This window comes from Culex pipiens, chromosome 2, assembly GCF_016801865.2.
Source record: "Culex pipiens pallens isolate TS chromosome 2, TS_CPP_V2, whole genome shotgun sequence".
NCBI classification, from domain to species: domain Eukaryota; kingdom Metazoa; phylum Arthropoda; class Insecta; order Diptera; family Culicidae; genus Culex; species Culex pipiens.
In genome coordinates, this window is record NC_068938.1 from 151,978,070 (window position 1) to 151,991,261 (window position 13,192).

A 13,192-nucleotide genomic window follows, 5' to 3' on the forward strand; every position below is an offset into this window, starting at 1 on the left:
TCGCCATAACGAGCAAGAGATAGCTGGATATATTTTTGAATTATATATTAAGATTACTGCCCTGTTTGCATAAGTGTCCCATATGCATTTCTCACTTTCGAGTTATTGATGCAATTTCGTTCAAAATCTTGTGCTTTCAAAAAATCCAAAAATATCCATTACCTTCTTTTAGAAATCTGGAAGAAAACTTAACGAAATTTGTAACATTAATTCAGAATGTATTCGAAATCATTTCCATTTCTTTCCCCCAAAATTTGGCAACCACTTCCTGCACGGAATCTTCTCCTGGAGGGTGTAGCGGTAAATGGATGGGAAACCGCATCGCGACTCAACAAACCATTCCAACCGCCATCCAGTTCGGTGGAGCAGGTAGTAGTAGTTTAGTAGTAAGCCGCGAGTCCTTTGAGAAACACGACCCAACTTTTGCTGCTGCATTCCTCCACCAGTTGTAGACGTTCACACGAACCCTTGTTACCTAGCCAGCTCAGCCACGTGTGGGGCCCATTCCAACGGAACTTGATGAGGTGAAAGTTCTGGACGAAGTAGTGGCGGCCCCCCCTCATATGCCGCTAGTATTATTCACGTAATAAGTGATTTGTTTGGTGCGTCTGGTTCCTCTGCGGAAAAAAGTCGGACAGGAAAAAGACCCTAGAAGGAAGAGTTGTTTGGCTGGTTGGCCTTTTTTATTCGTCGGTGGACCCCGGTACACGTTCACTTGCAGTCATGAAGTGTGACAAGCAGGACGTTCCCGGAAGATTCGTCCCTGCTCAATGCATCAGGACAAGCGATTTCCTACGACGACCTACACCGACAGGATGCCCGCGACGGTGCTGAACTCCAACATGTGTGCCGATTACCTCTTTTACGTGAGTCGGGCGGACATCTTCTCCGTCTACCCGACCATCTTGCGGGAGATTCTCGTTCTCGAGGAGGTCCTGCGGGCGAAGAAAATGTGTGTGTTTGGCCAGACGTTGGCACCGGCCGACAAGGTATCGCTGCACCTGCCGAGTGAGTTTGAGTGGCAGCTGAAGCAGTACTTTCGACTGTTGGAGCAGCAGAAGAAGATCAACGCAGCGGAGGAGCGGGGAATGTAAGTTAGTTTAGTTGCATTAGTGATAAGACACCATGCGTCTCAACGGTTCTAGGCATTATCCCCAAATCCCATTTCCCCGAACCTTTTTTCCCGGAGCCCATTATTTCTCATAATTTTCTATTTTGAAAACTTTACAATTTGAATAAAACAAATTATTTAGTTAGTGTCTTGTTTTTCTCAATTTATAGGCATATTCAGAGGAACAAGATGTATAGTAAATTTGGATTTTTTAATTCAAGCTGCAAAATTTAGGGATAGCATGTTTTAATATATTTTAATGAATTTTGATCAAATTTTGCACTTTTTATTCACTCAAGTTATATACAATTTAAAAAAAATGCTTGAAGTTAGTTAAGCCAATTCTAATATTTTCTAAAGTTTTTGTCCCTAGGGTCTGGCCGAGGTTGAAGGGGGATGAGTAAAAAATAAAGAAATATAATTAATTCAAAAAGCATCGAAATGCATTATGCAGTAGTACAGTCTGTTTGCAATCATTTAATTTAAAAATAAATCTATGTTTTCACGAAAATTTGTATTTGCTCGAAAAAAAAACTTTTTGAAAAGTCACTAAACTCGAAATGTTTTTAAATTAACTCAAACAAGCTAAAAAATATTAAAACGCAGGGGAATGCATTTTAAATTGCTTTGGGTGACTGTCTATGTCACCTTGGTTTTTAAGTAACTATTTTCAGCGAAACTATTTTTTAAAGCAGTATTAAAAAAAACTTTTCTGGAATAACGTATATGGAAATTGTCTTGCCTATCCCAGTACATGTTTAAAAAATATAAATCTTGCGACAAGTCTTACCGTCCGAATAATATTTGAAAAATAAATTGAAATACTTTTATCATCCTTTCCCCGGTTTACGGTACTAAAAAAACATAATTTTTCTCAAGATTTGCGCAATTTTTTTCTCTCGATATTTTGTTTAATTTGTGGATGAAATTTTTTCTATGCATTCTTCGTGTTAAAGAAGCGAAAGTTGATAAATAATGATTTGCTGTAGGGAACTTCGTGATAGTGCCAAGTTCGAGTTTTGATGTTGAGAAAGTATCGACTGTCTGGCCAATTATTACTAAGGCCGTTGCAAATATTTTTCAAAGTTTATGTCCCCCTCCCGCCCTTTTCAAAATCTGTTCGAAAAATCAGGGGGCAAAATTTCAATGGAAATAGAAGTCTAACCAACTTAAAACAATTCGAAATGCATTTTCCTGCGTTTAAAATCATACTTAGCATGCCTGGGATCGATCAAAAATATTTTCAATTTTTGTGGAATTCCAATGAACAGCACGCAAAAAGTTTTTTTTCGGCGAAAAAACAAATCTTTTCAATAATTGGATATTTTGAAAACTAATGATTGCCAAACGTTTTTTTTAAGTTTGGCAAATGAACCAGAATATATGTTTGTTGCAGCTCGTGCATTGCTAGAATGTCAGAGTTTTTCTTCTATAAAAAAATGCTGTATTATTATTCAGTTTGTGCCTTTATATACAAATTCCCAACATTTTAGCAATGTTTTTTTTCGGATGAGATTTTTAGGAAAAATGTGTTTTTATATTAACTGTTGCCAGCTTGGTTGCAAAATTGGCAAAAACCTCTTTTTTCGAAAGATCATATCACCGCGCCATTTCATCTGATTTTAGCTGTCTTAGACGCAAAAGAAAGGTGATGAGTTTGGCTATTTGGGAAAAAGTAAGAAGTTTCTAAAATCTAGCTTTCCATTTGAAAAAGTTGCATGAAAACATAAAATGGCGTTTTGACCGTGTCTGGACCAAAGAGCCTATGTCTGAAAATATTTTTATCGGATTCCTCGGAAAAATTCACAAAACATTTAAAAAAGTTGGCGATGTCGAACCGTACGTTTCGAAGATATAATTTTTTGAAAATAATAACTGAGTTTTTCGACGCGCCACGCGCAAAACGGAAAAATGACGAAATTGGCAAAAAATCTACTTTTTCCACTAAAACTGCGATAATTTTTAAATTTCAGCGATGACCTATAGATGTTATGGTACCAAAAGTTGCGTCTTTCAATTACGAAAATTTTATACCCAATGTTATGTGAAATTTTCCGAGGAATCCGATAAAAATATTTTCAGACATAGGCTCTTTGGTTCAGACACATTCAAAACGCCATTTTAAGTTTTCATGCAACTTTTTCAAATGGTAAGCTAGATTTTAGAAACTTCTTACTTTTTCCCAAATAGCCAAACTCATCACCTTTCTTTTGCGTCTAAGACAGCTAAAATCGGATGAAATGGCGCGGAGATATGATTTTTCGAAAAAAGAGGTTTTTGCGAAAAATGCAGAAAATTGCCATTTTTTGAACCACCACGATGTAGGTCACCCTAATGGCCAAAAAAATACGGGTTTAATTATTTTGGCCAAGGAACCCCCAGAAAAATTTTTAGCCCGATCGGAGAATTTTTTTTCGGTTTAGGCTCTTTTCAAATGGAATTGCTGAGTATTTAAAGAAATGTTTCGTTGAAAATTGTAATTATTTAAAACCGGAGCGACTTTGACAGTCACTTTGTTTCCTACTAATTTCATCCTACACGCCAAATTAACCTTTGATAAGGTTACTTTCATTGCTTAAATCGAAAAAATCACTATTATATCAAGAGTTTTTTTTTAATAGGGCCTATAAACATATAAAAGACAATAGCTTTTCTGGGTTTGTTTGTTTAACTAAAATTCATAACTTTGTATAAAAGTATATAAATTTTAGGTTTAGTGAGTGAAATGTTCCAAATTTGATTAAAATTCATTAGAAATTTTGTTTTTTCATAAAAATATCAAATTTTGTTGTCACCAAAATCAATTTTTTAGCAAGAATCAACAATTTCCCAAGTTTGCTATATAAATTGTTTTACCGGAAATGCCTATAAATCTGAAGATATTTTTGAATTCTGTTTCAATAATAATCAATACTTGTAACTTAAAGAATAATTCAAGCTGTATTTAGTGCAAAAGTGTCTAAAGAATCCAATGATGCAGTCCATTTTCCGATTCGAACCCATTTTCGTTGAGAAAAACATGACACTTTGAGAGTATTAGAATTTTTTTTTAAATTAAATATGTCTTTATTGAACTTTTTTATAATAATTACATTTCATTTACATTCTAAGTGGTATGGCTATATGCTCTTCATCTTTATTGTACTTTTCGTTTTATTATTAACTGTTCACATTCATTTATTTACTTCAAATTGTTTTACATTTTTGCATTGAATCGAATACATTTGAGTAAAAAAAATCTCTTTAACAACTAATAAGATGAATGCTCCAAGGGTTCTTACTTGTTCCTGGCGAGAGTATTAGAATAATGCTATTAACAAATGTTTTCTTAACTATAGTTCACTATCTTTTAAAACTTTTCATAAGTTGTTGAACACTATTTCATGAGGTACTTTGAACACTTCCATTCCGTTTTAATTGAAATCGTATTTTTCATTTTGCAGGAGGGTACGTTTCGTTATTTTTTCGTCAACATTTTACTGTGGTGCCCAGTGAGATATTAAAAATAAAATATTTCATTGCAAAATTAGGAAAACTTAGAGACTGCAGTTTTAGATTAATTTATGTCCAAATTGCCATGTTCAAAAGCACACTCGTTTCATGCAACACTCTTTTAAAGATAGTGATCCCGATTCCGTAATCGATTTGACAAAGCTGCATTAATTTTCTAAAAAAAATGCCTCTCGATACAGGACTCCCAACAATAGCGTGCAAGTGGATCATTAGAGTTTGCTGTCGAACGACGATTATCACGCTCTCGATAAAAATCCGCGCCACCAGCAGTGCTGCAGCTGCCAGCGAAGGATTATTATCGTCATGCACCTCCAAGTCAAGGTGTCTTGCGGTGGGCGTCGTCTAATGTGACGATATATAAAGAATTGCTTCTCATTTCTGTTAGGGTTCTAGCCTCAATCAGGTGCCACTTTCGTGTGACGAAGCACTTTGCTTTTTTTGGTGGCTCAGCGATTTTTTTTGTCTATTTTTGTGATTTTTGTTTGTTTCAGGGGTTTCCAATTTTTTTGCCTGACACTTCTAACAGTTAAAAAATGTATCAACTTGTTTCTTCCAGCCAGCTTAAAACCTCCATGGACCTGAAGGAAACCACCATCTGGGAGTCCAAAGCCAAGTCCATCGACGAGGTGTCCCCGTTTTCGTCCCCATCCCCGGGGGATTCGGCCGCGTTCCGACGTAAGCGCCGTCGCTGCTTCCCGGACAATCCGATTGATTTTTGCAACATCGAAGAGTACAACCAGTGGCGGCTGGAGGACATTGCCCGGGCAGGAATGCTTCTTGGGAAGCCCCCGCGGGACGTTTCCTTCGACGACGAGTTCGAGATGCGCAAGGTTTATTCGATGATATACGACGTGTTTCGATGTGAGTTTTCGAGAGTCACATGTTTTTTTTATGTGTTGTTAGTTCGATTTCCGGCGGTTCAATGCCATATCGGGAGAGGTGCATTTTTCCCGGGTTCTTATTTCCCGATATCACGATAGGGGTCGTGTTGAAATAAATCGAAGCTGATTTATGAGTTTGGATTGCCTCGTAGGAAATTGTGTCATCGGCTTTGGGTTCGGGAATCGTGCATATTTGAAGATTTTTTCATATTTTATGAAGTTCTTTTTTGCAGGAAAAACAATTCCAAGACAATCTTGCTATGCATTTACCTGAAGAGCAGTTCTCTAGGATTTCGGTCATTCGATTTTTTTTGTATTTTTTAATCCGACTGAAACTTTTTTGGTGCCTTCGGTATGCCCAAAGAAGCCATTTTGCATCATTAGTTTGTCCATATAATTTTCCATACAAATTTGGCAGCTGTCCATACAAAAATGATGTATAAAAATTCAAAAATCTGTATCTTTTGATGGAATTTTTTGATCGATTTGGTGTCTTCGGCAAAATTGTAGTTATGGATACGGACTACACTGGAAAAAAATGATACAAGGTAAAAAAAATTTGGTGATTTTTTTATTTAACTTTTTATCACTAAAACTTGATTCGGAAAAAAACATTTTTTTTTATTTTTTTTTGTTTTTTGATATGTTTTAGAGAACATAAAATGCCAACTTTTCAGAAATTTCCAGGTTGTGCAAAAAATCATTGACCGAGTTATGAATTTTTTAATCAATACTGATTTTTTCAAAAAATCGAAATTTTGGTCACAAAAATTTTTCAACTTCATTTTTCGATGTAAAATTAAATTTGCAATCAAAAAGTACTTTAGTGAAATTTGATAAAGTGCACCGTTTTCAAGTTAAATCCATATTTAAGTGACTTTTTTGAAAATAGTCGCAGTTTTTCATTTTTTTTAAATTAGTGCCCATGTTTGCCCACTATTGAAAAAAATATTTTTGAAAAGCTGAGAAAATTTTCTATATTTTGCTTTTTTGAACTTTGTTGATACGACCCTTAGTTGCTGAGATATTGCCATGCAAAGGTTAAAAACAGGAAAATTGATGTTTTCTAAGTCTCACCCAAACAACCCACCATTTTATAATGTCGATATCTCAGCAACTAATGGTCCGATTTTCAAAGCAAGACTAACATTTCAAAAGGGCCAAACATTCAATATTACGCCCTTTTAAAATGTTAGTCTTGGTTTAAAAATTTTGAAAATATTGTTTTCGAAAAGATCGGAAAATTTCACAAATGTTTCATATATTAACATTGAAAATCGGACCATTAGTTGCTGAGATATCGACATTGAAAAATGGTGGGCTGTTTGGGTGGGACTTAGAAAACATCAATTTTCCTGTTTTTAAACCTTTGCATTGCAATATCTCAGCAACTGAAGGTCGTATCAACAAAGTCCGAAGAAGCAAAATATAGAGAATTTTCTCAGCCTTTCAAAAATATTGTTTTCCAGAGTGGGCAAACATGTGCACTAATTTAAAAAAAATGAAAAACTGCGACTATTTTGAAAAAACGTTACATAAAAATGACTATAACTTGAAACGGTGCACTTTATCAAATTTCACTAAAGTACTTTTTGATTGCAAATTCAATTTTACATCGAAAAAAGAAGTTAAAAAATTTTTGCGACCAAAATTTCGATTTTTTTGAAAAATTAGTATTGATTAAAAAATTCATAACTCGGTCAATAATTTTTTGCACAACCTGGAAATTTCTGAAAAGTTGGCATTTTATGTTCTCTAAAACATATCAAAAAACAAAAAAAAATAAAAATAGTGTTTTTTTGTAAATCAAGTTTTAGTGATAAAAAGTTAAATAAAAAAATCACCAAATTTTTTTTACCGTGTATCATTTTTTTCCAGTGTAGTCCGTATCCATACCTACAACTTTGCCGAAGACACCAAATCGATCAAAAAATCCTTCAAAAGATACAGATTTTTGAATTTTTATACATCATTTTTGTATGGACAGCTGCCAAATTTGTATGGAAAATTATATGGACAAACTAATGATGCAAAATGGCTTCTTTGGGCATACCGAAGGCACCAAAAAAGTTTCAGCCGGATTAAAAAATACAAAAATTAAAATTGAAGAAAAAAGACCGATTTCGTAGAGAATTGCTCTGAAGTCTCCTTGATACACGTCCTTTTGGTGTTTTGATGAAGTTTCAAAGCAAAAGTGTAGGAAAAGTTCACCCTCTTCCAGTCAATCAAAGTTGTAGTGGGTGCGTGCCAGAAATTTTCCAGCCAGACAAGTTTGCCACTAAGCTGCCTATAAAACCACATAGTTTACCTGCACTGTATACAATAGATCTATACGTAGTGCTTTTTTCCTCGTTCAACGCCTTTTGCTACGCACCTGTTGAACTTGGTCCCAAAATAACCAGCGGATGCAAATGAGGATAGAACTTTATTCTTATGTAAATCTGTAGGGCAACAGGTCTTTTTTTCAACCCAATTATTACTTGTTCAAATTCAAATGCAAAGTACGAGTGTGGAAAGCACGCCATACCTTAAAACTCCTCGTCGATGCTTCCAAATAGACAAAATGCTTTCAAGTTCGCCCTTTCCAGCAAGAACTTTGCCCTTCGGCTATACATATTGTAAGAATCACTTTTCGTGTATCGATGCGAATCAAATGCAACACCTTTTGGTCGGGGTTGAGAATCCAGCCTTGTCGAATCGCGATGTAAATTGAAAGCGCGATACGGAAAGGTTAAGGATGCCAAAACTTTGCCTAAACAGCTCAAAGTTGCTTTTGCTGGTTAGCGTTAGAAATGGGAAAATTGAAACTTTTGCCTCGTTTCGTTTGTTTGCCTTATTTCTGGTTTTAGAGGTATAGGTTCGAGGCAATTGATCTGGTGCATGCAAGGTACATTTCGCTTGCAATTGCATTCGATCAAGATTGGTCGTCATCTGATGAGTTTATGCTGATTGGTTTGGCAAACGATTCGTTGCAAAAAAGAGACTGTTTTGTAATGTTTGATATTTGCTTTTTTTTGCAGTTAAACTTGTGCTGCAACAGGCATTGAAGAATATCCACTTTTATGAAAGTTATCCTCAGGTAAGAATAGCGTCATAACCAACGGGAATACACAGTTTCCTAATTTTTATGTTTTTTTGTTCCTTCGAATGTTAAGAAATTTAAAGCTTAAAGATTAAATGTGTAAATATATTTCAGCTTAAACATGAAACGACCCGCGTGTGGCTCATCCTGTACGACATGTACCTACGAAAGTTTGCAAAACGTGAACCTGAGCAAGTTGTCATCAAAAATATGCTTTTCAAGGATGCAGAGTTGTTAGGTAACTTGAAGAATATCTCGTATATGAGCAATTTTCTAGCAAAACCGGAAATGGATTTTATTTGTATTTTTATATTTGGCTCCAACTTTGTGGGGGCCATCCCTGTGACCAAAGAAGCTATTTTGTGTCAGTGGTTCATCCCATTTTCGAAAATATGTAACCTTTTAATGAATTTTCTGATCAATTTGGTGTCTTGGGCAAAGTTGTAGGTATTGTTGAGTACTATTCAGAAAAAAATATAGGTACAGTTGTGCCTCGGTTTAGCACCGCATATACTGCCGTTCTATGCATAATTGTTCCATGTTCAAAAAAGGGCAACTGAGAAAAACGCGACTGAAATTTTTCGATCGATTTCTGTGTTTCAATGCATAATTGTCCCGTGGGTCCCTATTCGCCCTATATGTCCCTAATCAACCCGGTTAACATTTTATCACCCTTATTTGTAATCCTCTTGCTATACAGTAGGTAAACAAGGTACAACGCTTCGTAAAAGTAATGTTTTCGTGATAGAAAATACTTGGTGGGACAATTATGCGTAGAATTTCAACGATGGGACAAACAGACTTGGTGTTGTTTTCAATGAGTTTCCGAACAAAGTACTAGATTTTATGTGTTTTTCTGAAAGTATACGTCAGTATAGGGGATACAAAACTGAAGCGTTCATAACATAAAAAAATAAGGTGTTTTGGAATCGGGATGATGGCAGCTAACCATTGCAATTATAATCACATGATTTTTTTTTACAGAAATACGTAGTTTTCCTGTATTTTGAAAATGTAAGTTTTTACTTTAAAAAAACCCCTCAATATAATTGTTATTGCAATATGAGTATCAATTGGTCGGGTTTTTTCATACATTTCGAATGTAATACAATTTTTTTTAAATACTCAAAATTTTCACAAAACTACATATTTTTGAAAAAATACTTAAAATTGCAGTTTTTCGCAATATGGGTATCAAACGATTGGGATTTTTTTCATACATTTCGAAAGTTAAATTTTTTTTAAAACTAAAAAAAATCTCAAAACCACGTATTTTCGAAAAAAATACTCAAATTTAAGTTTTTTACAATATAGGTAGGTATCAAACGCACAGTATTTTTTCATACAATTCGAAAGTAACAATACATTTGAAAAAAAAACTCATTTTTTTACAATTCTACGTATTTTCTAAAAGTACTAAAAATTTAAGTTCTCTTATATGGGTATAAAATGATCGGACATTTCAAATGCAAACGTTTATTTAATTTTGATTATTTTTTTTTCGAAAATACGAAGTTTTGTGAAAATTTTGAGTATTTTCCAAAAAAAAAATTTTTATTACATTCGAAATGTAAGAAAACATTCTGAACGTTTGATACCCATATTGTATAAAACTTAAAATTGAGTATTTTTTTTTCGAATATATGGATATCAATATCCATATTGTGAAAAGCTAAATTTTTGTGTATTTTTTCGAAAATACGTAGCTTTGTGAAAATTTTGAGTATTTCCAAAAAATTTTATTGCATTCGAAATGAATGCAAAAATCCCGATCATTTGATACCCATATTGTAAAAAACTGTAATTTTTGTGTATTTGTAGAAAATACGTAGTTTTGTGAAAAAATTTAGTATTTAAAAAAATGTGTTATAGCTTTCGAAGTGTATGAAAAAATTCCAATCGTTTATACCCATATTGTAAAAAACTGAAATTCTGAGTACACATTTTGAGCATTTTCAAAATTTTGTCATCACGTTCGAAATGTATGAAAAAATTGCCATCGTTTGATACTCATATTGCAATAACAATAATTTTGTGTATTTTTTAGAGAACCATTGTATTTTTAAAATACAGAAAAAATACGTATTTTTGTGAACATTTTCAGGTAATTATAATTAATTTTCGATATTTACGTACCATTTTGTAAGGACAGCTTCCAAAACTGTATGGAGACTTGTATGGGTGAACAAATGACACAAAATAGCTTCTTTGGTCATAGTAAATGCCCCCACAAAGTTTGAGCCAAATTAAAAAAAAATACAAAAGCGATTTCGTAGATAATTGCTCATATGTAAATTCGATATACTAAATGAAGGACTATTTGCAGAAATCGAACGCTGTCTGGAGGGAAATAGCGTCAAGATTGCTGCTGCGCTGACTCGCATCCGCATTCAGAATAGCGCCTACAGCTTGATCACGCTGCTACCGCCCCACCTTCAGGACGACAAGGTGGCCGTTGTGGTATCGAATCCCATCATAACGGGGTGGATCAACACATTTCGGGTGAAGAACAAACGGCTGGCCAATGAGCGGCTCAAGAGCTTGGGGTATGAGGTTATTGAAGAGCCGGTGGTTTCGAACTCGAGTTTGCTGAATCTGTTCAACCCAAAGGAGAAAATGTATATCCCACTGTCGGTGGGAAGGTTCAAGTGGGACAAGTTGTGCCAGCAGGTTATCACCATTTATCCGGAGAATCGAACGGAGTTTATCCGGTCGGAGATATTTCAGGAGCACGAGATGGTCATTCAGGATCGGTCGTTCATGATCGGACCGTCGATGTTCGTCAATCTGCTGGATTTCTACGAGTTGAACGGGGACGTAGTTCAGACGCACATTTCTTCGCCAAGATCAACGGCGTACTTGGCCTCGCTGTTGGCGAATAGCAAACGATGCAGGAACTTCATAGCGTTCGGCTGTGGCAGCAAGTTGAACGCCTATCGACAGTTTATGGCGGATTTGGGGGTGAACAACGTAAAGCTGTACGCGGAAAGCTTCGTGGATGTTAAAGAAGGAGCCCACATTGTCGACAAGGTGGTCGGGATCTTCGCGAATCCCCCGAGCTCGTACTCGGCGGTGAGCGATCCGATCGATTTGATTTGTAGTCGCGGAGGTGACCTTTCGATGCTGGAGATTTTGTCCGAGTCGGAGATGACTGACGAGAGTCGGAAGAGGGTGTCGAAGCTGCTTGAGGAACAGCGTGAAACGTTGAAGTACTGCATGTCCAGGCCACAGATTCAGTTCATACTGTATCAGACGCACTCGATCGTGCCGACCGAGAATGAGGTTATGGTTGAGAAGGTGATCGAGTACATTAACCAGAAGGCGTACGATGTGCACTATCAGGCCGCTAAGGAACGAGAGCAGGCAGCGTTGGCTGAGGCTGCTGGAAATTTGATTGTGAACAGGTTGATGATGGGACGACAGGACACGAGTAAGAAGCCGGAGGAACCTGTAGACAACGAGACGGACGCCGACGGAGAATCTCGAAAGGCTTCTGAAGAAGATGTGGAAGTTCCCTTGAGTGATCAATTCGAGATGGCGGAGTTACCAGACTTTTGTCCCAATAAAGATGGTTGTCTAGATTTTGATGAAGACGGACTCTACTTATCGCTGATCAAACGCAAGGAGGTAATCCGTCTAGACTCCAAATACTTGATCAAGATCGCAGAAGTTCGAGGCATCTTCGGCGATACCAATGGCAAATCCTCCAGAACAAACGTCAAGACGGTCAAGCGGTCGGAGAAGAAATCAGAAGAGCATGAAGCGGCTGACTTTGCCGCAGGCAAGCGACGACTCAAACGTCGCAGCAGTAACATCGATTCCCTAATCTCCAGACTCAACACCCCCACCCAAGCATCGATAAAACGTGGCCATCACCACCGGATGTCCTCGGTCGAGCACAAGTTTATGTTCTTCGACCCGTACCAAGAGTGGTGCCCTAAGTACGCAGCCGTTCGCAGCGAGAACAACCTCTCCGTTCTGGGAAGTGACGACAAGCTTTCGCTAGTGTCGGTCGATACTTTGACGACGCCACGTGCTCGAATCTGGTGGCGGGATACGATCGAGTACGTGCGGAATCAGCTGCGGCTGAAGAAGGAAGCTCCGTGCAGCGGACTTGCGCCGTTCGTGTTGAAACGGCAGACCGTACAGGATGAGGCGGAATGTTCGCGAAGGTTTCGCGGCTCACGGCACAAACGGACGCCGTACCCGTTGCCGGTTAGAATTCTGGAGTTTCGACAGTATAATTCTGATAACAGGTAAATCTGAAAACGTAACGGTCGTTCCTTTTTAATACCAAATTAACTGTCTGACTTTCAGCTTGTTGTACAACAGCAATCGAGCCGGTCGAACGCCCATCAAGAATTTGAGGCTTAGTCGACAGAACGCTATCTCAAGTGGATTTGGAAGAAGAGTGCGAGTACGATCGTCGCAGTCGTGTTAAACAAGTAGGACTACTGATCGTTACGTTGCCAATTGTGGTCATAGATTTCAAGAGAACACAATTCGACCTTTTTGAAGTTGATGCCAGTAATCGCTTCGGTTTCGTCAAGGTGTGATAGATTTGTGCTCCCTGAATACGCTCCAATCGACAGAGTTAAATGTAAG

At 36.9% G+C, this 13,192-nt stretch overlaps 1 protein-coding gene across 1 annotated transcript; it reads left to right on the forward strand.

Moving 5' to 3' along the window:
- Positions 1-392: 392 nt before the first annotated feature.
- LOC120420417 (uncharacterized) lies at positions 393-13,192 on the forward strand. Its single transcript, XM_039583436.2, has 6 exons — positions 393-1,090; positions 5,181-5,485; positions 8,526-8,584; positions 8,702-8,825; positions 10,914-12,843; positions 12,905-13,192. Exons 1-6 carry the CDS (start codon positions 771-773, stop codon positions 13,026-13,028), a joined length of 2,862 nt encoding a protein of 953 aa, XP_039439370.1. The 5' UTR covers positions 393-770; the 3' UTR covers positions 13,029-13,192.

Excerpts from the sequence above, each read along its gene's own strand:
- LOC120420417 (XM_039583436.2), top strand. The coding sequence starts at position 771 with ATGCATCAGGACAAGCGATTTCCTACGACGACCTACACCGACAGGATG. Across the intron at positions 5,486-8,525 it reads GATATACGACGTGTTTCGAT|TTAAACTTGTGCTGCAACAG; the intron begins GTGAGTTTTCGA and ends TTTTTTTTGCAG. Across the intron at positions 8,826-10,913 it reads CAAGGATGCAGAGTTGTTAG|AAATCGAACGCTGTCTGGAG; the intron begins GTAACTTGAAGA and ends GACTATTTGCAG.